Here is a 25,683-nt window from a genome sequence, read left to right as displayed (position 1 = left end):
CTCTGTCGGACAACAGCCGGGACACTGTCTCCCCTGGTGCCCCACATCTGTGTCCCCACGGCCTCTGCAGGGGAGCCCGGAGCAGCACCCACTGCTGGAGTCTGAGTCTGGGCATCTCTGCCTTCCACGGCTCTTTCACCATCATTATTTTGAACATTAGAACAGTGGGAATTAAAAACACTCTAGAGAAGTTAAACCACTGGAGACATAACATTTTTTGATCAAGTGTCTTTTAAATCAATTTCACTATAAATTAAAATGTATAGTTTCTTCTCTAGTTCATTTTTTATTTAAAAGACGCTATGGATTCAAGCCCTAAAAATCTATAGTTAAGCAAAAGAGAAATTTAACTAACATAGGATTATAGAAATATTGAATCAAATTTAAATCAATTGCTATCCAAGGAGTTTTGAATGGAATCAACAAATTGTTTCACTTCTAAGTGAAAGCTTTATAGGTCTAGAATGAAATTTTTATTGCTGTAGTAAACACAAGTTTTGTATGTTAGTGTCAATATGGAGAGAGAAAACCCATGCAGTTTTAGCTCTTAAAACTGGGCTATCTTATTAGTGATTAAGGCCAGAAGTCTCAAGAGCTGATACAAATTTTAACTTCTAAAATGAATATTCATTATTTTTCCTAATTAATTCTAAATACTATGAAATTGTTTGTTTTAAATCCTGTTTTCATCCCATCGATCTATTTGTGTCTATCTGTAGACACAAACTGTCTACACGGGCAAAGAGGCCCCTTGATGCCTGAAGATGAAGTGGACACATTCAAAGAGTCTGGAAGGAAGACACTCCTGAGGCGACACACAGGAATTCCAGCACAGCCCACGAGGCTCTGCGGCCTCATTCCCTACACATTTGGGCATCCATTTACAGGGCACATCCAGTCCTTCCCCTAACAGAAATGATCCTAGAAGCAGAGAAGAACACAGGCCTACTCTCACGGAATTTATGGTCCAAAGCAGGAAAAAGAACAGACGTCAACCAATCAAACATCACTGGGAGTTGGACAGTTCGGGGACATTAGAGGAGAGGATGTGGGCGAGGAAGAAGTAAGCTCTGGTCTGCAGGACTGCTAAGGATTCCCTTGACAGGAAGCAGGGAAAGGCGTGTGCAAAGATGCCACAGAGCAGGGGGTACTGAGTGAAAACCAGTGAGCCTAAAGCAGAAGTGGTGACAAGCATGTGACACGCTTAGGTGACAAAGACCCAGCAGGAGGGGTCCACAAGCCCACGGTAAATTTTCTGCGTCAATACTGACACCAATGAGAAGACGAGGGCTGCTCACAGGTAGTTCAGCTTCTGCCCCACTGATTAACAAAGTGAAGGGTTTTTATGTAGAGCAAAAACCAAACAAACAAAAAAATACTGATTATGGATATCATAAAGTCAGTCTGTTTTCAAATCACAAGCTTTAGATTATGGTATGGTCAATAAGGTTTAGAATACACTGTATGCTGGGTGGTGGTGGTGCACACCTTTAATCCCAGCACTTGAAAGGCAGAGGCAGGCGGATCTCTGTGAGCTTGAAGCCAGCCTGGTCTACAGAGCCAGTTCCAGAACAGGTCCAAAGCTACACAGACAAACACTGTCTCAAAAAAGGAGAGAGAGAGAGAGAGAGAGAGAGAGAGAGAGAGAGAGAGAGAGAGAGAGAGAGAGAGAGAGAGAGAGAGAGAGAGAGAGAACACTGTATAGTTGAACAGAAATAAATAATATATTATATTCTGTAATTCTTAGGTCAATAGATCAGTCTTTTCTTTGAAAATAATCTCACCCAAATGGCTTCCTTGAAATTATTTTTGGCTATGTAGTAAACAAAAGGAAAATAGCCTAAATGTAGCTCTTTTTCAATGTTTCTAGCTGAAAAATTTCATGAATATAAGCTAAATCTATTATAAGGACATCTCAATATTAGAAATTGGGTTAAAAATTTAAGTTATCGCTTTGAATTTTGGGGAGAAAGAACGACCAACATAAGAAAGGCTAGTTAGTGTTTCCTACCATGTTCACACCACTTCTCTTCTCCAGCAGGATTCGAAACAAATTAGCTGTAATCTTATTATCGTGCACACCTTGCCCAAGGCCACGGTTATCATCTTGCATGAGTCTTCGATCCATGAAGACTTCAATTTGACCTGAAAACAAAGAGACAAAGAAATCTAACCCGGATAGTTTTATTCAGACATTTACTGAGGACCACTTAAATAGAAACCCAGGTCCCTGGCTTTGAACTTGCAAGGAGGAGAGGATCCAGACACACAGAGATGACGGGCTGTCTTTTGATCATAGGTCAAAGTAGCTACTGAAAGACATAAAACACTGTCATGTCTGCTTTTCTCCATGACTGCTTAGCAACCACTTTTCAACAGCACTGTGGCTACAGAAGCAGGTCTTCAACGTGTGAGTCTCTTGGGGGGACAGGTCATAGTACCACAATCAGGGAAAACAACACTACAGCATCACTTTTGCAAACTTAGGCAAACTGTCTAAACTTGCAGAGTTTGAGGTTTCCAATCCAATAAATCATGATGATAAGACAGATTTCTGAACATGATAGACTAGCAAAAGTAAATTACAGCTGCAATTTGTACATGAAATTTTCCAAAAGCCTTCGTGTTAAGAGGCCTGGCCCGTAGTTATCAGGGCCACTTGGCAGTGACTAGATCAAAACTAACTTCATTAATGGCAGATAACTCACTGATATGTATATAGATAAATGAGCTGTTACAAGCAAGGCCTGGCTGAAGGGGTCACTGGCCCAAAGCTCAAAAGGTAGACCTTGACCTCAGTCAGCTCATTCTCTTCCCCTTTCTCTCCCTGTCTCTTTCATTCTTCTTCATAACTACCACACTGTCACCTCACTACAGTCAAGAGCCAAGTGATTACAGAAGTCAGAGATCATGAGCCACATGTAGCTTCTTGCCTGATGGGGGAATGTCCTTCTGTCTATATGTTTCTCTTATTAGTTGATGAATAAAACACTGACTGGCCAGTAGCCAGGCCAGAAGTATAGGCAGGGCTACCAGACAAGAATTCTGGGGAGAGGACGTAGAGAGGAGCCACCAGGGAGACACCACGTAGCTCCTGGGAAGATAGGACGATGGGCATTCTCCAGTAAGATGAGGCCATGTAGAAATACATAGACTAATAATTATGGGTTAATAATTAAGAGAGAAAGCTAGCCAGTAAGAAGCCTGAGCCATTGGCCAAACAGCTTATAATTACTAAAAGTCTCTCTGTGTTTGTTTGGGGCAAAATGGCTGTGGGACCAGGCAGGACAGAAACTTCGCCTACACTTGCCTGAAGTAGTTTCAGGCCTTCTGTCAAAATGAAAAACTAATGAATACGCTTATGTCTAAAAACAACCGTGGCATGTCATCTCTTTATTTGAAGAGTAAACATAGTCAGTCACCACATGTAGTCCCCATAAAACCCCAAGTTAACTACTTGTGGGACTCGGAGAAGAGTAGCTAATGGGAGTATAATTAATAAATCTGACCACAGAAATATTATACACTTAGAACTTTGAGAGCAGAATATGAAAGAACACATACCAGAAGCCAAGCTGGCTGTGCCTAAGGACTGAGCTGCGAGCAGTGTGAGCCGGTGCTCTGCATCCTGGATGTACGACATCGTGCTCATCGGGTAAACATTGGCTTGAAGAGGCAATTTGCTCATTGTCCTTCTAGGTTGAATCTATGAAGCCAAGCAATTCTCACTTCATAAATGTATTATTTACATATATGCTTTCATAAATTAAGATTATTTAGTTATCTCTTTCCCAAAGAGAAAAAGGCATAACTTCTGTTCTTGTTCAAGCAAAGAAATATTTAAAAATTAAAACACTCTTTAAAATCATTTGCAGAGAAACCACAAGGCTCTTAGAAGACAATTTTAAATGTGAAAGGTAGAACTTGTCTGGATTTTAAAACAGGCATTATTTAAAGTCACAATAAAAATGCCCAGCAGAAGTCGTGTAGTTTCCCATATTTGCATAAAACAAATTATGAAGGTATTAAGTATTCATTTCTCATCTAGATCTAACATGCTGCTTTTGTAATGAATGCTAAGCACAATAGCTCTCTATCCCCATTCAAGAACTATCTATTATTCTTGAATCAGTTTTAATAAATACCACCGAGCTTGCCACCAAATCCTCTAACATATTATATTATAATAAAGTGCATACTTATAGTTAAAAAAATTCAGTGTTTACTCTTGTTTATTTTAAATTGAGATAGTTCTAAACTCCGGGCTTTTGCAGCCTCGTGTTTGAATGCATAAACTAGAATTTTACCTTTTGAGTGACTGTCAATTACCAAAAGCATTTGATATCCTCAGGACCCTGTTGTCACTGGATTTTATTCATACCACTTAAAAATGCCATTTCCTTCTTTAAACTTGTCAAAGTTTAAAATGAAACCCAGAAACAATAAAGGCAGAAAGTTAGCACAGTGGGTCACCTGAGCTGAGTGCCAGCAATGGAGGGGTGGTCCTGACCAGCATGTCCCAAACCTAACCGTCAGCTTCCCCAACCAGCCCCCTTCCCCACCTGCTGGCTGTGCTGAGTCTCTTCAAATTCATATTTGACTATGACCTGTGAGACTGATCTTACTTTGAGATAAGTGTCTTTCCAGAAATCGACATGGCCCAAACCTGGCATCCGTGTAAGAAAGAAATGTGGACACAGACACACATAAGGTGACAATGTTAGAGCAACATGTGACAACAGAGGAAGGCCCTTCCAGAGACCCAGTGATGCCAGGGACCCCACCCCACCCATGTAAACTAGACGCTACGAATTAGCAAGGGAGGGTTTTTGCCAGGAACACAGCCTTGCACACAACCCGACTTCAGAGACTTGGTTTCCAAGAGAGAGAAAGGACAAAGTTCTGTTCTGCTAAGATGCCCAGTTTGTGGAGATACAAGTGCATGGCAACCACAGGAAAGGAATATGACAGTTAGGACAGGGTAGAGAGGAGGGGAGGAGAGAGGGGGAGGAAAAAGCTGGGCTGAGGGACAAAGGGGCAGGAGGGGAAGCTGAGAGGCAGGGGAGGAGGGAAGGATTGGAAGGGGGAGGGAAGCCGGGGAAGGAAGATGGAAGGGGTAGGCGGGCTACCATCAAAGAATTATCTATTGCTCTTAGTAATCCCTCTCTTTGCACCCTGACTGGACTGCATCTTTTAAAGCTAGAAACAGATGTAAAGATGCACGTGAAATCCCGTTCTCACTTTCCTCACCTCCTACCTGGGAGTCTTCTTTCGTCTGCCCAAGAACTACTATTTCCACAGTTAAAATAGGGTTTATTTTTTAAGAAATGTTTACACTGTGGGCTTGAAATGATATCAGCATCTCGTCTGATCATTGGAAAGAAGATAAACATTTCTAGCAATTCACTTTTGACTAAGTTTTCTTATTCATGTATACACCAATACATACAAACACTTATTTCTGTGAGATTTTAAGAAAATACTTTCTTTTGTATGTAAGAAAAATGAATCGTTATAGAATCAGAGTTTCATTTGAAAACCTAAGGGCTGGAGTAGAATTAGCATGTTAATCAAAGTGTACTCTGCAATTTCTGTTCTCTGGAGAAGATTTAAATTTAACTTTTTTTGCAGGAAATCATAGAAGAGGAAATTATCCAGCCCTTTCCACTTATAGCCAGTTGAAAATCAGACCAAGTAAAAAGCATATGTTGTGAAATTAGTGCTATTCATAGCCAGGAATTTTTGAAATGCTAATGTTTAAAAAATATGCTCATGTTTTTACTGGTATTATTCAAAGACACATTGTCACACATTCAAAATAATAGAAATGAAGATGGTAATTCAAAGGACCCCTCTTAAGTACTATTAAAAGATCAACAACATACAAATAAAATGCAAGAATTAATTTTCTTACTGTATTTATAGTTGCTGTATAATGGCTTTGATGAAATGTATAGCAGTCCACATTTCTACAGTGGCATATACTTCTCTATGTACACACAGGCAAGTGTAAATGTGTGTTCCCATCCATTGTTAACAGACTCAAAAACTATCATAAAACTTAAAGGATGCCATTATTATATCATGAGGAATAATATATATATATATATATATATATATATATATATATGAGTTCTTTATGAAGAAAAAAGATGTTTCTTCATAACTATGTTTCCTTTCTAATGAAGTGTTTATAGTCACCAAATTCTCATTTTTAGGATTTATTTTTTTAAAAATATGTGTGATGGTGTGTGTGTGTGAGGGGGGGGGGTGTTAATATGTACCATGTGCATACAGATGCCCAGACAGACCAATCCCCTGAGACTGGAATTACAAGAGGTTTTAAGCATCTGACATGGGTGATGGGAACTGAACCCGGTTTTCTTTAAGCAAGCACTCTCTCTAGGCCTTAGCTTTCAATTTGAAAAAAATAAACTTTTACAAATAGACACTCTAAAAACATGATCTCTCTCAAAAGATTTGTTGTAACTTTGGAAATCTGACTGCAGAACCTATAAATGACTGAAAATTTGGTATTATTTTAGAAATAGTTTTCAATTTTAGGGATATTTTTCAAATGACTCAAAATTAACTGGACAATTATCCTGTACAAAAATTACACACATGAACATATACACCCCCTGTATATACCAAATAAAAACGTGCATAAAAATTACAGACAAATACAACCATCATAGAAAAAGTTACCTGGAATCCATTTAGGTCAGTATAAAATCTGTTTTGGGTATTTATTTTAGACGAAATTCTCATTGCAATCTCACGGTTATGCACATTCCGAATGTCCACAATATTAGAAACTTCCATTGACTGTCCTTCTATCCCTAAATGTAAGACAATATATACACATTAACAAAGCAACTACCAAATGTAGTTAGTGTAGAGAGCTCTTCTCAGACTTACATGTGTTTCCCTGCTTTCTGATTCTCAACAAGTCCTCATGCATGAAATGGTGTTAGAAAGTTAACATTTTTCTGTCTTGATACCAGACTGTAAACAGCATTTAAGAGTATATGCAATTCCATAACAGGATGAGACAAATCAGGAATCTAACAAGCCACATATTTCTCAATGAGTTCCAGGGGGAAGGAAGACATGAAGCGAGAGAGACCAGGCCCCTGCAGACTGGCCCTCCCTTGCCGGTACCATGTGACTTTACCCTCTCTACAGACCCTAGTATGAGAAGCAAACTCTAGCAAACTCTTTAACAAGGTGAACTACATAAAAAAAAGGGGGGGAAGAATTGAGCACCCCCTCTTTCCCAGGAACCAAAAGAACGGATTGTGTACAGAAAGCGACACCAGTCACAGAAAGGAGTCTCGGGTGTGTGGTGTTTGTGGAAAAGGTTGTACATGGAGCTAGCTCAGGCACTTCGGATGTCAGTAAATACACCGGAAATTAAGAACCATGTTTTAGTTGGGGTTTCTATTGTGGTGATAAAGCACCATGATTAAAAGCAAGATGGGAAAGACAGGATTTATGTCAGCTTACATGGGCCTATCACAGATCATCATGAAGGGAAGGACAAGAATTTGAAGCAGGAATCTGGAGGCAGGAGCCATGGAGAGGAGCTGCTTCCTGTCTCGCTCCTCATGGCTTGCTCAGCCTGCTTTCTTATAGAACCCAACCGCAGCAGAGGGGCAGCAGTGCCCACAGTGAGCTGGGCCCTCCTGCATCAATCATCCATCAAGAAAACGCACCACAGGCCAACCCCCAGGGCAATCTGGTGGGAGTACCTCAAGTGAGGTTCCCTCTTCCGGAGTCTGTGTGAACCTGACATGAAACTAGCCAGCACAGACTGCAAGTAACAGTACGGCGCTGAGGACAGGAGACGGCCCAAGTCTCCACCAACACAACCTGCAAGGAACTCATAGAGCTTTTTCTGATACAAGTGGTTCTTCAACTCTAGCACTGCTCCTGACGCCAACTACAGGTTCACATGTTTTCAGCTCTCAGAATACGAAGGCTGGGGTGGAGGGCGCACACCTTTTTTAATGGCCATAGTCAGAACTATGAACCAGTCAGCCTAAAAGAAAGACTACCTCCTCTACTATTGACAGGTTAGATTAATGTGTGTGTTGCCTGTGTGTGTGCTCGAGTATGTGTAGGTGTGCCTTTGTGTGCACCTGTGCAATGCATGTGTGTATTACACAGCACAACAGAATCGTCTCTGAGCTAGGATATACATCACTTTTCTTATGTTTGCAGAAACCAGAGAGTTTTTAAACTAAAATGAAAGGCATGTGGAATCCTAATAAACCTAAGACACCCAAATACAGAACGTGGGGCTTGGGGTGTAGCTCAGTGGTAGAGCACATGCAAGCTTAGCCTAAGTGTGACCCTGGGTTCAATCCCCAGCACCCCAAACCCTCATTAGATCCCTCAACAAGAACACAAGTGCTCCTGTAGCATGAAGGAGAGCAGATGGTGACAGGAAGTTAACTGAAGTCGCCAGGAGCGCCTGCAGCATTTTTAGTGGTGTTTTATCTTTCCTTCTCTCTAGATTAGCTATCCTCTCCGGGGTCAACAGAATACATGAAATAAAATGAAGTCTTAACAAGAGAGAACATCATTAATTTCAATTCATGTCTCTCCAGAAAACATTTACAAAGAACATGCTTTAAGGAAAAAATTAATAATTTCATGTTACCTCTGGCAATGATAAATTATTCTACCGAGAAAGCCATCTTTCTCAAGACCAGTACTATGCTCAGATCCTGTTATGGCAACAAATACTTGAAGCCCCTTAAAAGAAATGCTTATGACCATTCATTTAAATTCTGAACCAGGACAATGCTCTAAAATAAGATCAAACTTAAAATGCCTATTACAAAACAAAAACAAGCCCATAACTGCAATAAAAGCAAATCAGTGCTCTGAGTCCTCAAAGAGGATGAAGAACCAGAGTGTGTGAGTAGGAAGGAGGGCGGGCAAGCTTCCCTCTTCTGTGTCAGTTGTTCTCTGAGCTTCTCCAGAGTGAGGGGTGAATGGAGGGCACCCAGGGGCAGGTCCAGACCACTGGTCTGGGTTCTCTGCATAAATGACCGTGAGATGGTTAATTTCACCAAAGTGGTTCTCTCTGGCTTGGGCAGCCAGGGCTTTTAAAGCTCTCATAGGTTTCCTGTAATCTTGGGAAAGAAAAATGGCTCCAATTGTACAAGGTTTAAGGCCCCCTTAAAGAGGGGGACAAACAAAGGCACAAGAGGGGTGCAGTAAGGAAGTAAGTGCTAACTAAGACCTTCCCTCTTGAAGCAGAGAGAAGGGGGAGTGTTTGCAAGATTAGAGTTGGTACAAAGTGGTCCACAAAACAATGCAGAGGCCAACAAGTCTCCCTCCGCTGCCTCAGTGGTGTGTCTTCTTCCCAGAGTCCATTAGCTTTCCACAGGCACACTATCTCACCATGCTTACAGTCCAGTTCTAACCTCTGGGCACTCCGAGGGCTGAATTCCGGCTCAACAGAAATAGCCAAGGGAGAAAAGCCCTCCCTCATCAAAGGGAGGAGACAAAGCTGGCCTGTGATGAAGTGGAAACACCTGGGGAAACACAGTGATTTTCACCATGGGCAACGTGTGGTCCTCACCCCGTACATAAACGTCGATGACTGAAGGCACAAGCCGAGACTGCATGAGGCAGCCGGCGGTATCGCCATGTACTATTGGCACAACCTTGCTGTGTGCTTCACAGGCCATTTCTTTAATCCTGACCCTCAGCCTCGGGACGAGCCACTTGCTAATGGTACCAAGGCTGACGCTATCAGGGCTAAACCTATCTCAATCACCATGCCTCTGGCAGACGGATGACGGGGAAGAGAGGTCTGTGAGAGGAGAAGCCAGGCTTGCAGGAACTGAGTAGAAAGAAGACCTTCAGCTGGCTACCAGGTGGGAAGAGCAGGGATGTAGTAAGGAAAAGGAGAGGGGGGGAAGGAGGGAGAGAAAAGGGTGGGAAAGGGAGGTATTTGTTGAGCTGATAGGCTGCACAAGAGCGATCTGCTGAACTCTAGTTAAGAGACCAGGCTTGCCAGCACCCAAGCCTCTACAAAAAAAAATCCCCAAGCCCTATTTTTAAAAGGCCACTTTCATTAGAAGCCAAGAAAATTAAATGTATTAAAAACCCTGGCTATTCCAACGGTAGAGAGGTTCATAGAGACATATAGTGGTTGGGTCTGGTTGTTTTCAGTGATTTTCATCGCAAGCTTTTTATAAAGCAGTATATTTATTTTAAAAATGAGCCCAGACACGAGCTGTGCTCCAACTGCAGTTCTTACTGACTGAACTACACTTGATCTTGTCCACAGGCCCAGGAAGTGATCCTCCCCACTTCAGGAGTGAGATGAACAGGGCTGTTAGCACAGGAAGCACACATTTGCATGTCCTCTGCCTACCACTCCTAAGGGTACAAAAACAAAACAAAACAAAACATGGGAGAACATTCCAGATGTCTGTCAACAAGGAAATATGACTGGAAAACCACCGTGCTATGGGAGACAGTAGCTGCCCAGGAAAAGAATGAGACAGCTGTCTCTCCTGGCAGAAAGGGCCCGGGAGAGTCTGTGCACTTGTATAGTGTGATAAACCTTAGGCTGAAAATGGACACGAACACAACTCTGTGCATTTCCAGAGGTGTGGACGTGTCCATGTACACACATGAACATACACATGGGGCAGAACCATTCCACAGGCTTTACATTACATGCACAATGTGTCAAACGTATGGCAAAAGAGTACACACTGCTATTTGTATTTATATGAATCCTCTAAAGCATTAGCTTAGTGGCCTAAGATGTATATTCCTTGAGAGAGTAAATCTGGAGGCCGTCCTTATCGCGCCCTGGGTCTGAAGGTGAGGCCAGGAAACATCCAGAGATGTAAAGACTCTGTGCATGGCAGGAGGACCCCAGTTCCCATCAGTGAAAATGATGGTGGCCACTATGTCTCCTCTGCCTGCTGACCACTCCCTACGCCCTTGTCACATCCTTGCCAGAACTCATTCGGTCCTGAACAGACCAGTGTGGGCCATCTCCTCCACATCAGCTCATCCTAACAGTTCAGAATTACAGAGAGTATTCATTCCAAGGGACAGACGCTGCTAAATCAGAGAGCACTCTGTCACACCCAATCAGATACAGCAACAAGAGGAAAGGACATAGAAAGAAGAGCAAGAGAGCCCTGCCCACTTCCCAGCAAGAAGCCAGTATCTCACCAAGTGGCCTTCACTCTGTGATTAGACAAAGAAAGGAAGAGGGAAACTGGCCTGTACCCACCTAGAAAAAAAAAAATAGTCCTATGTCCTTTCCTGTGTGGGTCCTAGCTTCAAATCTGTTTTTTGTTTTATCATCTGTCTATCTATCTATCTATCTATCTATCTATCTATCTATCTATCTACCTACCTACCTACCTACCTACCTACCTATTCATTCAGGTGTGAGTGTGTGTGTGTGTATGTATGTATGTATGTATGTATGTATGTATGTATGTAAGCAATCTGGAGTACATGTGTAAACCAGGAAACTAGAATTGGGACATGGAGTGACCGTACATTAAGGGAGAGGTTGCCATTGCTCTAGGTTGCCCACTGAAAGGTTCAGGCATTATGCTGGCCTGCCCCTGTCACCTGGTGGAACAGGCAGTGCCCTGGTCAGCCCAAGGTTCCATGGGAACTAAGTCTGCACGCAGGTGCAGAGGACCCCTTTAAAAGATAAGTCCCTGCCCCTTTACACTCTCTGTTTCTCTGTTCCCGCCTCTCTGTTTCCCACTCTGTCTCTCTATGGTGACCGGCCATGGCGGTCAGCCATTTACCCCTGTTCCTCTTCTTAGTCTCCCCATTCTGCCGGGCCTTATAATAAACTTATAGTCAATATGTCTGTCTCAGCATTTCTTTTCTTCTTTTTAAACAAAAGAATAACACCCACCATGGGTGGGGAAACCTTAATGCTGAAGACACTACACACTTTCATTGCAGCATAAAGAGAAATGGCCAGGAAACTGTCCCTGGTGCCTAGAGTTTATAGCACTAGAAGGGACTACATAGGATTCTGGGGGACAACAGACATCAGTGATCTTAGCCAGTGCTGACTCTTGAATGTTACAATATTGACCAGCAGGCAGGATGTACTCTCTGGTGCACTGGAGTAAAGACAGTGTACAGTGGTGTTCTGATTACTTCTCTGTTGCTGTGATAAAACACTGACCAAAAGCAACTTTGAAGCAAGTGTTTATTTCATATATTACACTTGCAAGTCACAATCCATCACTGAGGGAAATCAAGGCAGGAACCCAAAGGCAGAAACCATGGAGGAACACTGCTTTGCTGGCTTGCTCTGTGGGACTTTTCCCTGGCTCATGCTTAGCTAGTTTTATACATATGTAATGCATGTGTAGATACACACACACACACACACACACACACACACACACACACACCCCTACCTGCTTGAGGAATGGTGCCATCCACAGTGGGCTTCTACATTATTAATTCAGACATGTCCACATACCAACCTGACCTAGACAATTCCTTAATTGAGGCTCTCCTTTAAATGACTGAGGCTGTGTGTGCCATGTTGACACTTACAGTAACCAGAACACCAACCATTCCCTTGATTAGATTTGAGATCTGCTCCATACAAGGAAATACATGCCTAATACTGTAAACGTAGTCAAAAGTCATGGTAGGGGAGGTCATATGCTCTACACCTAGGGTGTTGTTTTACTAAACAGTCATGTTACACTGCCTTCTAAATATCTGTGTTTATATCTATAGATTTGTGCTGCTCCCAACCCTGGTCAGAGAGTCAGAACTGTTCAAAGTGCTGATCATGAGAGACTGTGTGTGACTGGGTGTGTTCATCCATAGATGGGGCAGCCACATCAACTGTTACCCCCCACACACACACACCTCCCCAAGCTCAGGAAACACTGTGACACTGGGGTCGTAACTGTCTTCACTGCCTTCCACCCATATCTGAGCTGAGAGGGACTAAGCAGTTGCTCCACAACAGAATCAGGGTGCCAGGGGCTGTCATGAAAAATAAGTACTTTTGACTTTGAATATTTCCCTCTGAAATTTTCAGAATGTTTTGAATTTAAATTACCAAAACTATAAAAAATTACTGTGACAGGTATATGTGCACTTCCATGTGTATTGTTGTACTGGTCACAAAATAGAACCAGGCCAGATATTCACCAATGGATGAATGAATACAGAAAATGTGATACATGGACACAATGGAAATTTATTCAGTTATTTTTAAAAAGAATTTTAAAAAAAAGCAAGCATGGGATTTGCTGGAAAATCCCACATTTTCCATCTTATGTGGGTACCAGGTGTGAATGAGTGAGAGGTCAAGATTCTAGAAGGGACTATGAGAGGGAATAAAAGGACCTTAATGGGGAGGAAGAGAGAGAAGGTACTGGAATGTACTCCTGGGGAACAGAAGGGACACCCAGAAAGAAGGGGAGGGACCAGCCAGTGGGACGGAAGGAGAGAGTAGAGTGTTGGTGTCCAGATGGTCTGCAGTTCCTTCTCAGGCACAAACCCTGACCAATGTGTCCCAGCAACTGCAGGCAGGAGACACAGCATAGGAGGAATGTCCTCCAGGGCAAAACAAGCTCATGGGCAGAAGTGTGCTAGGAAGTGCTCAGGAAGGGGTTAAAAGACACTGTTTTCAGGAAGTGCCTGCTCCTGCTCTGGGGCAGTGCCATCTCTCCTAGCAAGCTGAACAACAGTGCACCAAACAGATTGTTCCGTCTTCAAGTGTGGCCAGAGTCTTGTTCTCTGTCCTCCATTCCCCTCCTTCCCAGGCCCGGTGACGCCCACAGCTGTGCTGAGCAGAGGGACAGGAAGTGGTACCAATGGGAACAAAGTATGTAAGAGAGTGCCATCATGAAATCTATCACTATATTGTTAACTTTAAAATAGAAAATCAATAAAAATGTTTTTTCCTATTTTGTATACACAGTTGCAACACTGTTGTTTTTCTGAACTTTTTTGGGAGTTGACAAAGTCATAAACGCACATTACTTAATTCAGTGTGTACACCTGGGTGAACATTCTTATCATGATGAGTTAACATGAATACATTATTGCAAAAAGTAAATGTTTCCGTGACTATGCATTTTTTTTAAAGCTGAGCCTGTATCTGAGAACAACAAACCAAAATGGCGATAATTCCCACTTGAGCTATGATTTCTCCACATCAACTCTCAAGAGTTCTTACACTGTATAGTTTATTTCTCTGTGGGCGCTGCTGACCTCTGGATCTATAAATATTTATACTGATTACTTCTCTATGAATTAAAACAAACAAACAAAAAAACACCTGCTTTCCTGAATACAACTTTTAGGAATCTCATTCCAACTCCCAAATTCACAAAAGTGATGATACATCATTTGTTCTATTGGTAAAATGATAGATTGATAACTATTTATTATGTATTGACTACTTATAAGGATGGTACTAGTCTCCAATTTGTGTGTATCTTTTCAATAATCCTCATAACAACAAGAAACAAACGCAAAACAGGAAACCTAGAGCTTTAAAAGTGGATTCTCAAATTTTAGTTAGGATGAGATCAATTAACAATGACTCATTTGAAGAAGGGTTTAAAGAAGCCCAACAAAGTTAGCAAACATCTCTCATCTTTAAATCAACAACACAAGAAGATACAGCACCTTTGGGAGGATGACACACGAGCTCAACGCCCCAGTCTCCTTGGTACTTGCCCCACGCCCCAGGCTTGTCCTGGCTAAGGACAGAAGAGCAGAGAACTGAACCCTCTTGTCACTCAAGAACACTCTCAACCCCCTTCCTTTTGGCTTCCTGACATGCTCCTGTCTCAGGTGCCTTTCAAAGAGGGAGACAGTTCACAAATCACTCCACCCTGATCTGTTTAAAACAGCCCTGCCATGGAGAAACACGCCCGTGATCTTCCTTTTGATCGTTCTTTTATATTATCTCCTAACTTACAGAGGGAGGAGGGGGAGGGAGGGAGGGAGGCAGGCAGGGAGGAGGGGGGAGGAGGGCAAAGGAGGGGGGAAGGGGAACAGACACATACCTCGCACCCATTCCCACTCACAAGGGTGCTGAGCAAACATAATTTGAAATATTGGTGTCTGATTAGACTTTAATGATTACCAAATAGTTTTGTTAAACACAGCTTCCAAATGTTTGTCTTTAACAAAATTGAAGGGCTAGCCAATCAGACTGACCGGAGTAGGAGATGAAAATCATGTTTGGCAGATAATCTGCGGCTGGCTCAGAGGAGCTCAAAGTGTTAAATGGCATTTCTATAACCCTGTTTCAATTACCAGCTTCTAACTGCGGAAGCAACATTCTTTTGCATTTGGTGCTTATGAAGCCAAAAGGTACACTTCCCTGAGAGAAATATTTCTACTAAAATTTATAAAATAAATTCTCAAAATGGGAAAGCATTATTTACATCATTTTGATAACTGAACCAAGAAAAACATAACACTTAGAACTTTAGGATGAGATTTTGGACTTTAAACACACGCACGCACGCACGCACGCACACACATATGCTCAACAGATATGATTATATGCAGTCCCAGAGAGGTCATGAAAAGCTGACCAACAAACAGGACTCTCATTCACAAAAACCCAATGATGTGACGTATCCGGTGGGGCAGAGAATGCAAACATGACAGCCAGGAGGAAATGGAGACGTGAAGCCGTGCTCCCAGGGAACAGTTATCCGGCCTTTAAAAGATGCATGACTGGGCAATGAATCACTACGCTTGGGTATGTTTATTTTAAATGTCACTGTTTACAATACCAAAATAATGTCCTCTGCAATTATTTAAACATACAAAGAAAATTACCATACCAATTAAAAAAAATACAGATGGGACACAGAGTCCTTCAAATTCTTATAGGAACCATTGAGTTTGCCTTTCCTTTCCTCCTGCCCATTCAAGTGATATTTTGTAACATCTAGCACCTCAAAACTCACCCCTGCACCAAGCCCTCCACCTTGCTTAGCTCCCAAAGACCATCCTTTCTCTTATAAATTGTATAATTTGTCGAGCTCACTCTGTCTCTTAAATGGACACAACACTTGACAAATCAGCAGGCTTCCTGTACTGTAACTGAGCAATTCCCTAAAAAGCCCTGTGAGGTGGAGTCTGCCTCTGTCACCATTGCAAGGGTCCAGCTGGGGACCTTCAAACACTTTGAAGATGCTTGCTTCCCCTGTGCTTTGCATCCTGAGACCCTTCCCTCCCCAGCCCCCCACCCCCGTGTCAGAGGTCAGCACAACAAGAACTTGCCAGGGACGCCATTTCCCTGCTAAGGAGCTGTGCTCCAGCTGCAGCAGCTGCCGTCAAACATCCCCAGGATAACCCGCGTCTCAACTGCTGCAACCAGAATGCACTTGTGGGCCCTTAAATAACTTCTCTTACATGCCTATAGGGAATAATCAGGTTGCACACATAGTGACTTATTTCAATTTTTAAAAGTTCCAATTAACAGGGGAAAAAGTCCTTAGCACGCAATTGTACATTATGATGTCCAAAAATGTTTTAATTACCTAGGTCTGCCTAGCCGTAACTTAATGGTTCGTACCCTTACACTAAATATGGAATATAGCTCTGGGGGAAAACGGGAGATTGATTGCAAGCCATTTGAACATTCTCATGACTCTTTTATAGAGATAAAAAAAAACTTCAGGGAAGCCCTGGGACTTTGGTTACCAGGGGATGGACCCAGGGCTGGAGGCCCCCTGACTCCGGCATCCTTAGCAGCCGGCTCTGGAAGTAGGCAGCGCAGCACAGGAGATGTCACGCGCTCTGAGCTTTATGAAGATTCTGATGTTATCCTCATTGTCTCAGTGTTCTAGATTAAGAAACAGAGTCCCTAAGAACTTAAGGGACAAATCCAAAAGGTTATGTCGCTTTCAGAGGTGACAGAGAGGATTTGCGACACAGACTAGGGTCCCTGGCTCTCAATGTGAACACCTTACATGTTTAGCCAGGCGAAGGTCATCTTGAGTCTCTAAAAGTCAAGCGTCATGTAATAAGAGCCACTGAGATTTTTATGTAACACATTGAAAATTGCTCCGAGAGAACAGGGAGCTCCGGCTGCTGGCTACATCTTTCCAGGATATTATGTCCCTCTCTGAGCCACGGGGGTCTTTCCTCTTGCGCTTCTGACAGTGGCTCGTTACATTTTTGCCTCAGGCTACTTGCTTTCTTTTAGCAAGATCCATTGCACATACACAGTACTGTTGTAACATGTTGGTGAAAATGGATAAAAATACTGCATTTGAGGTATTTCTCCTAAGGCCGAAACATGGCTCATGCACACTTACTCATTCACAACCACCTGCCCAGAAAACACAGCCTTGAGGCAGTGGGGAGGTAGTTGGAAGGTATTTAACAGATTTGGGACCTAAGCCAGTGAAAACATGCATGACATGCTGGTAACCCATAGCAACCTAATCCTTCCAAGTAGCAGTTGATGTCAGAAAACTGGAGCATAAAAAAGGTCTAATAATAATAATTACAGGTGTGAAGTAAACATGAAGCTGTAGTTGGCCAGGCCACTTCTTATTGTTATGCTAGTCCTTCTGTAAATATTCAAAATCAAACACATCAAACACAATATACGCTCATATCATATTCAGTCTTCCACTGAAGGACCACATGAGGAAGCTTCAAACATCAACTTAACAAAAAGAAAAATTAATTCTAACCTCCACTAAATTTTATCGCCAGAAAAAATGTCATTTTCCTACATACTGGATAATCATTTGGAATATGGTTCCAAATGGTTCCAAAAAGGCATTACATTAAATTATTTGGGCTATAAAACGGTTTTCTTACCTAACCTGACAAAACAGCAAAGGATTTCCTCGGACATTGCTGAAGTTGCTCTCATCCCAATTTTTTTAAAGTTCGTGAACATAAGATTGCCTTTGAGTTGGGCATTGGTGACGCAAAAACGTCTTTAATTCCAGCACTCAGGAGGCAGAGGCAGGCGGATCTTTGTGAGTTTGAGACCAGCCTGGTTTGCAAGAGCTAGTTCCAGGACAGCCTCCAAAGCCACAGAGAAACCCTGTCTCAAAAAACCAAAAAGAAAAGAAAGAAAGAAAGAAAGAAAGAAAGAAAGAAAGAAAGAAAGAGAATAGAGAAAAAAGAAACTGCCTTTGCTATTCCCTACCAGAACCTCTCTGACTGTGACACATGATAGACAGTGAAACAACAAACATGATATTTGTTTTCTTCAAATTTATTTAGGTTTTGTGTGTGTGCATTCATGTGCAAGTGTGTGCCTGTGCATTCGAGAGAGAGAGAGAGAGAGAGAGAGAGAGAGAGAGAGAGAGAGAGAGAGAGAGTGTGTGTGTGTGTGTGTGTGTGTGTGTGTGTGTGTGTGTGTGTGTGTGTACAGCATGCATGCCGTGCCTGAGACTGCAGTGAAGGGTGGCTCTGGGCCACCATGTGGGTGTCGGTCACTCGATGGGGACCACTGCAAGAACAGCCAGCGCTCTTAATTGCTGAGCCATTTCTCCAGCCCTCAAACATGGTGTCTGTGAAGAGCTAAGTGACAGGAAGAGACAGTCTTTCAGCTGAGCTAATTATTTTCCAGATCTGTGGAGAATGCAAATAGAGAAAACACAGTTCAATACCCAGAGCAGGTGGCTGCACCACGGCCTCTCAACACAGTTGGTTTCACAATCAATCATGACCAGTTGGTCTGTGAAATTTGGGAAGTGTTGTTTGATTTATGTTTTTGACAAAAGTTACTTCAGGGGAAAAAGCACCAAAATGCAAATAGAGCAGACACTGAGGACTGGGAGGTTCTTTGATTGGGTCAGCAGATTTTAGAACGATTATTTCATTGAATGCTTAACATAGACTGGCAATTAAGAGATGATCTGTAATACTAACTCGATTTCTATTTTTCAATGTTGCTCAAAAAATAATAATGTTGTAAAATTATCAGGTAACAACCTAATACAATGGCATGTATGTGAGCAGAGCAGACAATATTAATACTTCCATTACTTCCCATATCATAAATTTGGTACTTGTATGAAAATGCCATAAGGAAAACCATTACTTGAAATCTTTAGTAAAGGGGCTGGAGAGATGGTTCAACAGTTAAGAGAATGTATTGTTCTTGCAGAAGAACCAAATCTTGTTCCCATCCTGTAACACCAGGTCCAGGGGATCTGACACCCTCTTCTGGCCTCTGCAAGCACCAGCATGCATGCACATGTGTGTGCACACGCAAGAGTGCACACATACAAAATTTTATAAAAAATACATGTTAAAAAATAAAATTAAGAAGAAATTTGATACCAGTAACAATCAAGCTCCATTCATTAATACTCATCCAGTAAACACTGGGCCCCTGGAGAGGGCAGAATTAACATATACACAGAAACAGCTAAGGAAATATTTTTGTTATTTCAAGAACTCTTAGCTAGTAATCAGCCTACAAAAACAGACATTGCCTGTAGGTTTCTTTTTGTATAAGAACTGGCCTGTTGGCTCCACATTTTGGCTGGTCACCTAAACTGTTCCCTCAGAACAGAACTGTTCCCTCAGAAGCCAAACGGAGGAGACTCCAACACCTGGGAACTTCACTACAGGTTAAATGCCCAGATGTCATCCACTTGAAGACCCCTTTCTACCACAAGCCTTGGGAGTGAGTGACTTCATGACAGGCTGGATGAGCCCATAGCCAGGTGATGACGCCTCAGGAAGTGGAAGAGGAAGTCACATGGGGTGGGTCACAGAGACAGGGAGAAGAAAGCCAGAGTCAGTCTGCAGTCTGCAGTCTCTCCTGGGTGTGGCTAATCTCTTCTAAGAGGCACCCTTCTGGAAAGGAGGTGGAATTCAGATGTGGGAGGGGACAGGGTTTGGAGGAAAGCCTTTAGATGATCCAGGTGTCTCATCTCCTGCCCAACTGCTCCCTTGTTATAACAAATAAACAGAAATGCTCAGGGCTAGAGGGGACCCAAGATTTAGGTGTCACTTCCCATTTGTGTATGCTGACTTCAGGTTTAATCCAGACAACTAGAACAAAACTCATCTAAAAAACACTGGAGTTAATGAATTAATGTCACAGGGCACCTCCTCACCTGTCATTTCCAACACATCTCTAAACCTCCTGCTTTTAAGCTACAAGGACCTAACATTGGCACATAAATGTGTCATTCCCGGTTTATTCTACCCATTGAGAAATCCAGCAGCAATAGTGAAGGGACCAGCTCCCCTTTCGGTAGCCATAACAGCCGAACACGTGCTTGCCATAACCTTGCCTTGGTCACTTAGAGGTCAGATGCCTGTCTCGTGACAAGGAACCAATCAGAAGTTAGCTGGTGGCGCTATGCTTTACGACTCTGGGTGTGCTTTACGGAAAAGCGCACAGCAATGACGTACAAAGCATAGCAACCACCCTGGGAGGGCCTATGGGCCATAACAACCAGTTGACCAATCAACACAGGGCAAGCCCTCCAAGCCTAGAGGCACACCAATCATGAGCCTGTGCATACCCCTAGACACTCCCCTTACGCTGTCCTATAAGATCTCTCGGGAGGCCTTAGGAGCCGTCTTTTGTAGCCATCCACCATGGCGGGATGGTGAAAGACCCGAGCTAACATGGGGTTACCTCGTTAAATTACAATAAAGCCTCATGCAGTTTGCAGCAAGCTCTCGAGTCTGCCTGGTGATTGGGGTGACCGAGGTCATGGCCTGGGACCCCGGATACCTGAGTTTTCCGGGGGTCTAACAATAGACAGTCTGTATTTTTAAAAAACTATGTCAATTCTGTTTGTGCCCCATTCAGGGGGCTTTCCATTTCTTAACTAACTAAAGCTTATTTTTAAAATATCTCCATTCCCTAGAGGCCAGGCTTCTGGAGACTTCAAGAACTGGCAAGGTTTACTCTTAGATTTGGAGATATTTCTCCAGCAACTACAGTGAACAGATTATGAATGCTGAGGAGAGGTGAGCCTAGATCAAAATCCAGACTCCAATGGCGGCTCAGCTTGGTGATGGGAGGCCCCTCCTGTTGGCAGCACCTCTAAAACCTATTCACCTGAACCAGAACAAGGGTGTGAGGAAGAACAGTCCAGGAACGAAACACTAGGAAATAAAAGGACAAAATAAAGCAGGAAAGAGAGAGAAGACAAGCCACAAACAGACGTGGACCCCCCCTGTCCCCCACAGAGAGCCAGCAGCTGCTGGGGGAAACAGTCAACAAGGGCTGCCACTCTGCAAGCCAGAACCCAGGGGGACCTCTGAGGCCCTGGCTTGGGCTGCAAAGCTGCCAGTCAGGCTGGACAGGGTTGCATCCAGGAGTGGGAAGAGAGGAAAGACAGAGGAAAGATGACAGCCACTTAGTTCTGATGAGCAGAGTTTCTTGGCAGAAGGAAGCAGGCAGGTCAGAGTCGATTAACTTCCAAACCAGCTGCTGGCCTACGACAGCAAGCAAGGCTGCAATCACCAGCAGCTGAAGAGAGGGATCTACTTCACAGGCCATCCTGACACAGGACTTCAGGGGCCCTGGAGAACCCAAGGACAGCTCAGGAGATGCCATGACAGAGACAGGCAGGAGAAAGGGAAGCGAAAGTAACTAAGGGGTTATATTTGAGTAAGGTTAGGACTTCAGACGTGATGTAATCGTTGTGACGCATCTTCTAAGGAAAACCAAGGTAATCGGATGCAGGCTGCACTCAAGGGGGAGGCCTTCCTGTGGGGACAGGAGGGGACAGGAGGGACAGGAGGGACAGGAGGCATGGACAGGACTAAAGGACAGCATATCAAGTATGGAGATGTCGTAATTAAACCCTTTACTTTATATAATTAATACATGCTAATGAAGTATATTTCCTTAGAGAAGGCAACGCTGAGGACTGAAGCCAGGATCTTACACACCCAGGGACCAATCCACCTCCGGGCCACATCCCTAGCCTTCTTCTCTTACTTTCAGACAAGGTCTCACTAATCTGCCCTGGCCTCTGTTCACACCTGCAATCCCCTTGACACGGTCCCTCAGGTAACTTGGATTATAGGCCTGTAAGTAAAACTAAAACCAACTGAATATTTCTCTGTATGATGTTATTTTCTACTTACAATATGAAACAGCTGCCAATAGTTGAAAATGTGATGTCAGAGCGTTCGGGAGTGAATTGCTAAAAATGGCCAAAAAGAACATGCTGCCTTCAAGATTCTAACTTACTGGAGTCTTTGGGAAATTCAAAAATGGACGATTTTATTATAACTGCAGGCTTCCCTGATGGTAGAAAAGCCATTCTACATAACACAGAAGTCACACTGAGACACAAAGTTCATGTCTGCTGTTAGTTTTCATAGCTCTGGAGGTTGTCCTGGTTCAACCCAGGAACCACAGATTATTTAGAAAACACACTGTATTATTCTCAAGAGGTTCTTGAAGAAAAAAGAATGACCATGTCTAATATGAGAAAAGGCAAAAGGAGTGAGTATGAAGTTGCATAATGAAATAAAAGCAAAATTAAGTTCAGATTGTGAAATTAAGAAATTGAGCATTGGGTACTGAAGAAATTCTGTGACTATGATTTCTTTCCCCTATAAGCTAAAGATAATCCATGCTTGTTCAAGTAGTTTACCATTAGTTGGTGAAATCCCTTATTTTTTATCTGTATGAAAAGTCAAGGGAGGAATATTTTACCTTCCCTAACTTTTTTCAGCTTAGGTAACAGTAAGTCTTCAAGTGCCATATCTATAAGGACTTTCTCTAAGATAGCTGCTGATCTGGTAAGTAACCTGGAAGGAGGAATTAGATTTGTGATTGGAAAAGCACTTCATTCTAAAAGCACTGAATTTGGAAAAAACCAATATAACTTTCCAAGTTAAGGGCTCTGGGAGAATAAAACAAGCCATATTCCAAGAAAGGACAAGTCAATGGCTTAGGGCGTAGCAGTCCGTAGAATGATTAAAGCTCACTCCCTATCTTTCTCATTAGCAAAGATACTGCATGAAATTAGCTCAAGAAATGTACCAGACAGAAATGTGAACCAAAAGAACTAACTGCCTTCTACATTAATGAGGCAGGGGTGTGTGTCAGTGGTCTAGTTAGTAACTATGCTATTATTCTATTTTATTAAACCACACCTAAATACTGAATTGCTTTCAGGGCTTAGAAATAAAGTGTGGGCTGATAATCTCATAACTAAGACAACTGCTAATGAGGAAAGGGTTGATACAGAAGGATGAATACCTCATCATTTCTATTGTCTGAAGATAAATTGGAAGTCATACTGTAGCCACAAAGTCAACTTTAAAAAAGTTTAAATTGTTTCTAAAACAACTTCTAACCCAGTGAAAAGATGGAAGAAAAGTAAGAATCCACCACCACGTCTGCGTGTCAGGCAGCTGCGCTGCTCTCTTACCTGGCACGTTGTAGAGTCGGACTTTATGCGACACGTGTTCAAAGAAGCAAGTCACTTCAGAATAGACCCTCCCACGAGCCACTCGGACAAAGGGCGGGCGTAAGGAGACATATGGCTGCAGAGGAGAGACATTTTTAGGAAAAAACTCTGGGGTTTCTGAGCCTTCCCAAAGTACTCAGAATAGTGCATGAAATGACCGATCTTTACAATTCAATATTAACAATGACATGAAAATCTTACAACTTACCAGAACACACAAGCCATACACAATGAACAAAAGGTAAGACTTTTTCCTTACAAAAAATTATAAGGCCTGGATTTGCAAATGCTTACAATTTGATTGGCCTTAGATAATTTCCAAACATTCTCATCTAAAAAAAAAGTTCTAATTATCGTTTTCCATTGTCCATATAGCTGTTTATTGGAAGTGAGATCATTCTAAGTACTAACGTTTCCCAGGCCAGTGTTTATGACCTGATGGGCAATAAGATGGGCAAGCGGTGGGACTAAGCAAATGGGACCCAAGACTCACCAGCAGTTTAATGACAGTGAGACTGACTGAGCTAGGAAACACTCCACCCTCTGGCAGGAAGGAGCTGGCTGAATAGAAAGCAAATACATGAAGTTGGAAACCGTTGGTTTAGTTTTCATTATTTAGAATCAAGACAATTAGGGAATAAGGCACACAATGTGTGTGACTTGAAAATACATTTACAGAATCTATTTAAGTATTATTTACCTTAGCTCAATGGGAGCAGGAGGTGAGGCTTTCGATGGAGCCTCTTGAGCAGTAAGAGACTCCCAGAAATGTGTGACTTTATGCAAGCCTACTTCTTTGTCCACAGGAAAACATACTAAAGCCAATAAAACAGGTACCATTTACAAAGTTCTTTTACATAATTACCATACAGCTAGGAAATGAGGAGGGATGGGAACTGGGGCGGAGGTTTCTGGGCACCTACTCTCTTCTGACACAGTCAGCTACCTCTTTCCCTGATACTCTAACACTTTTACTTTAGCCTTTATAATATTCTCATCTCATAGCACAGGAACTCAAAAATAAAATAATGTAATTATGACTGTTGATATGTAATACTCCATATTCATCATGGGAGGCTGAAGCAAGCCTATTGTGAACTTAAAGCCAGGGTGGGCTACACACACACTGAGACCCAGTATCAATCTAAACAGTAATAATAAAAGAATTAAATCAAAACAAAGACTCTGAACCAATAACTATCCAGGGAAAAGATAATGAAGTGAGGCACATCCAGAAAGCTTGGAAGTAAGATTCTCTGTCTATTCTGCAGTAGGTCCTAGAAGGTGTAAGTTACCTACAATTTTTCACTGCTTGAACATAAACAAACAAACTAGCTTGGGATGGCCTATATAATCCCTAAAAATATAATCATTTTCGTGGGGAGCTTCTCCAAACCTTAGAAGGGAAAATAACTTTCCCATAAGATTAGCCATTAGGCAATAAAACATTAAGAAGAGTCATTCCTCTTGAGGTGGGGAAAACATGAAGGCAGAGGCAATGGGAAAAGGAGTGTTCAGGAACACTTTTGATAGGGCTAATTCTCAGAGCTTGGGAAAGAGACAAAAAGCTTGGCTGGAAAGGAACTTTTGTACAGTCTTTCTAGAGGCAAGAGCATAAAAAAAAAAAAAAAAAGCCTTCAGAGCCTTGCTTCAGAGACTGACCCAGAATGTCTCTGGCCAACTTCTCAGGAAATAACCAGAACTGCACGCAGAGAAGCTACAGGGCCTCGCTGGTGAGGAAGTGGCGTAAAGTGAACATGCAATGTTAGATTCTGAAACACAAGAGCCAGTGTCAGGATTGTGCTGGCCAAGAACATACTATGTCAAGGCAGTGGGGCACCGGCAGCGATTGGCATGGGGCTTCGGACTACCAAAAATGCCACCAATGTTTTCCTCACATCAGCTACCTTTTCGAAGGTGAAAGGCTCTGTGTGTTGCTTTTATACCCAAGAGTATGGGAAAAACTGCTTATTAAATCCCAAAAGGATAGAGAGAAGTGATCCAGTGAACAGTACTGTCCCCACGGGGCCAGGCACTTGGTGTCTCTTCATGCACATTGTAGCACAGCTATGCAGAACCTCAAACCACCCTCCTGCCAGCCAGGTCTAGAGTACGGAGGGTGAAACTCATTCTGTGTGTCTGTCTTCCTAGCTGAATCCCGGCCCTGACACATCTAACATTCAAGTACATACCGCCAACTTTAACAAGGATGAATAGCCAAGAGTTGATC

At 42.6% G+C, this 25,683-nt stretch overlaps 1 protein-coding gene across 1 annotated transcript in view; it reads right to left on the bottom strand.

Annotated features, from left to right (window-relative positions):
* Man2a1 (mannosidase alpha class 2A member 1) overlaps window positions 1-25,683 on the bottom strand; it is a 151,549-nt gene that overhangs the window by 17,759 nt on the left and 108,107 nt on the right. The window contains exons 16-19 of the mRNA XM_027397752.1: window positions 23,415-23,529; window positions 6,709-6,842; window positions 3,565-3,706; window positions 2,012-2,145 (exon numbers count right to left, since the gene is read on the bottom strand). Of these exons, the coding sequence (XP_027253553.1) occupies window positions 2,012-2,145; window positions 3,565-3,706; window positions 6,709-6,842; window positions 23,415-23,529 (525 nt within the window). The remainder of the gene's footprint in view (window positions 1-2,011; window positions 2,146-3,564; window positions 3,707-6,708; window positions 6,843-23,414; window positions 23,530-25,683) is intronic.

Source organism: Cricetulus griseus, chromosome 2 (genome assembly GCF_003668045.3).
Source record: "Cricetulus griseus strain 17A/GY chromosome 2, alternate assembly CriGri-PICRH-1.0, whole genome shotgun sequence".
Taxonomy (NCBI): Eukaryota; Metazoa; Chordata; class Mammalia; order Rodentia; family Cricetidae; genus Cricetulus; species Cricetulus griseus.
This window is presented reverse-complemented; position numbering and strand designations above follow the sequence as displayed.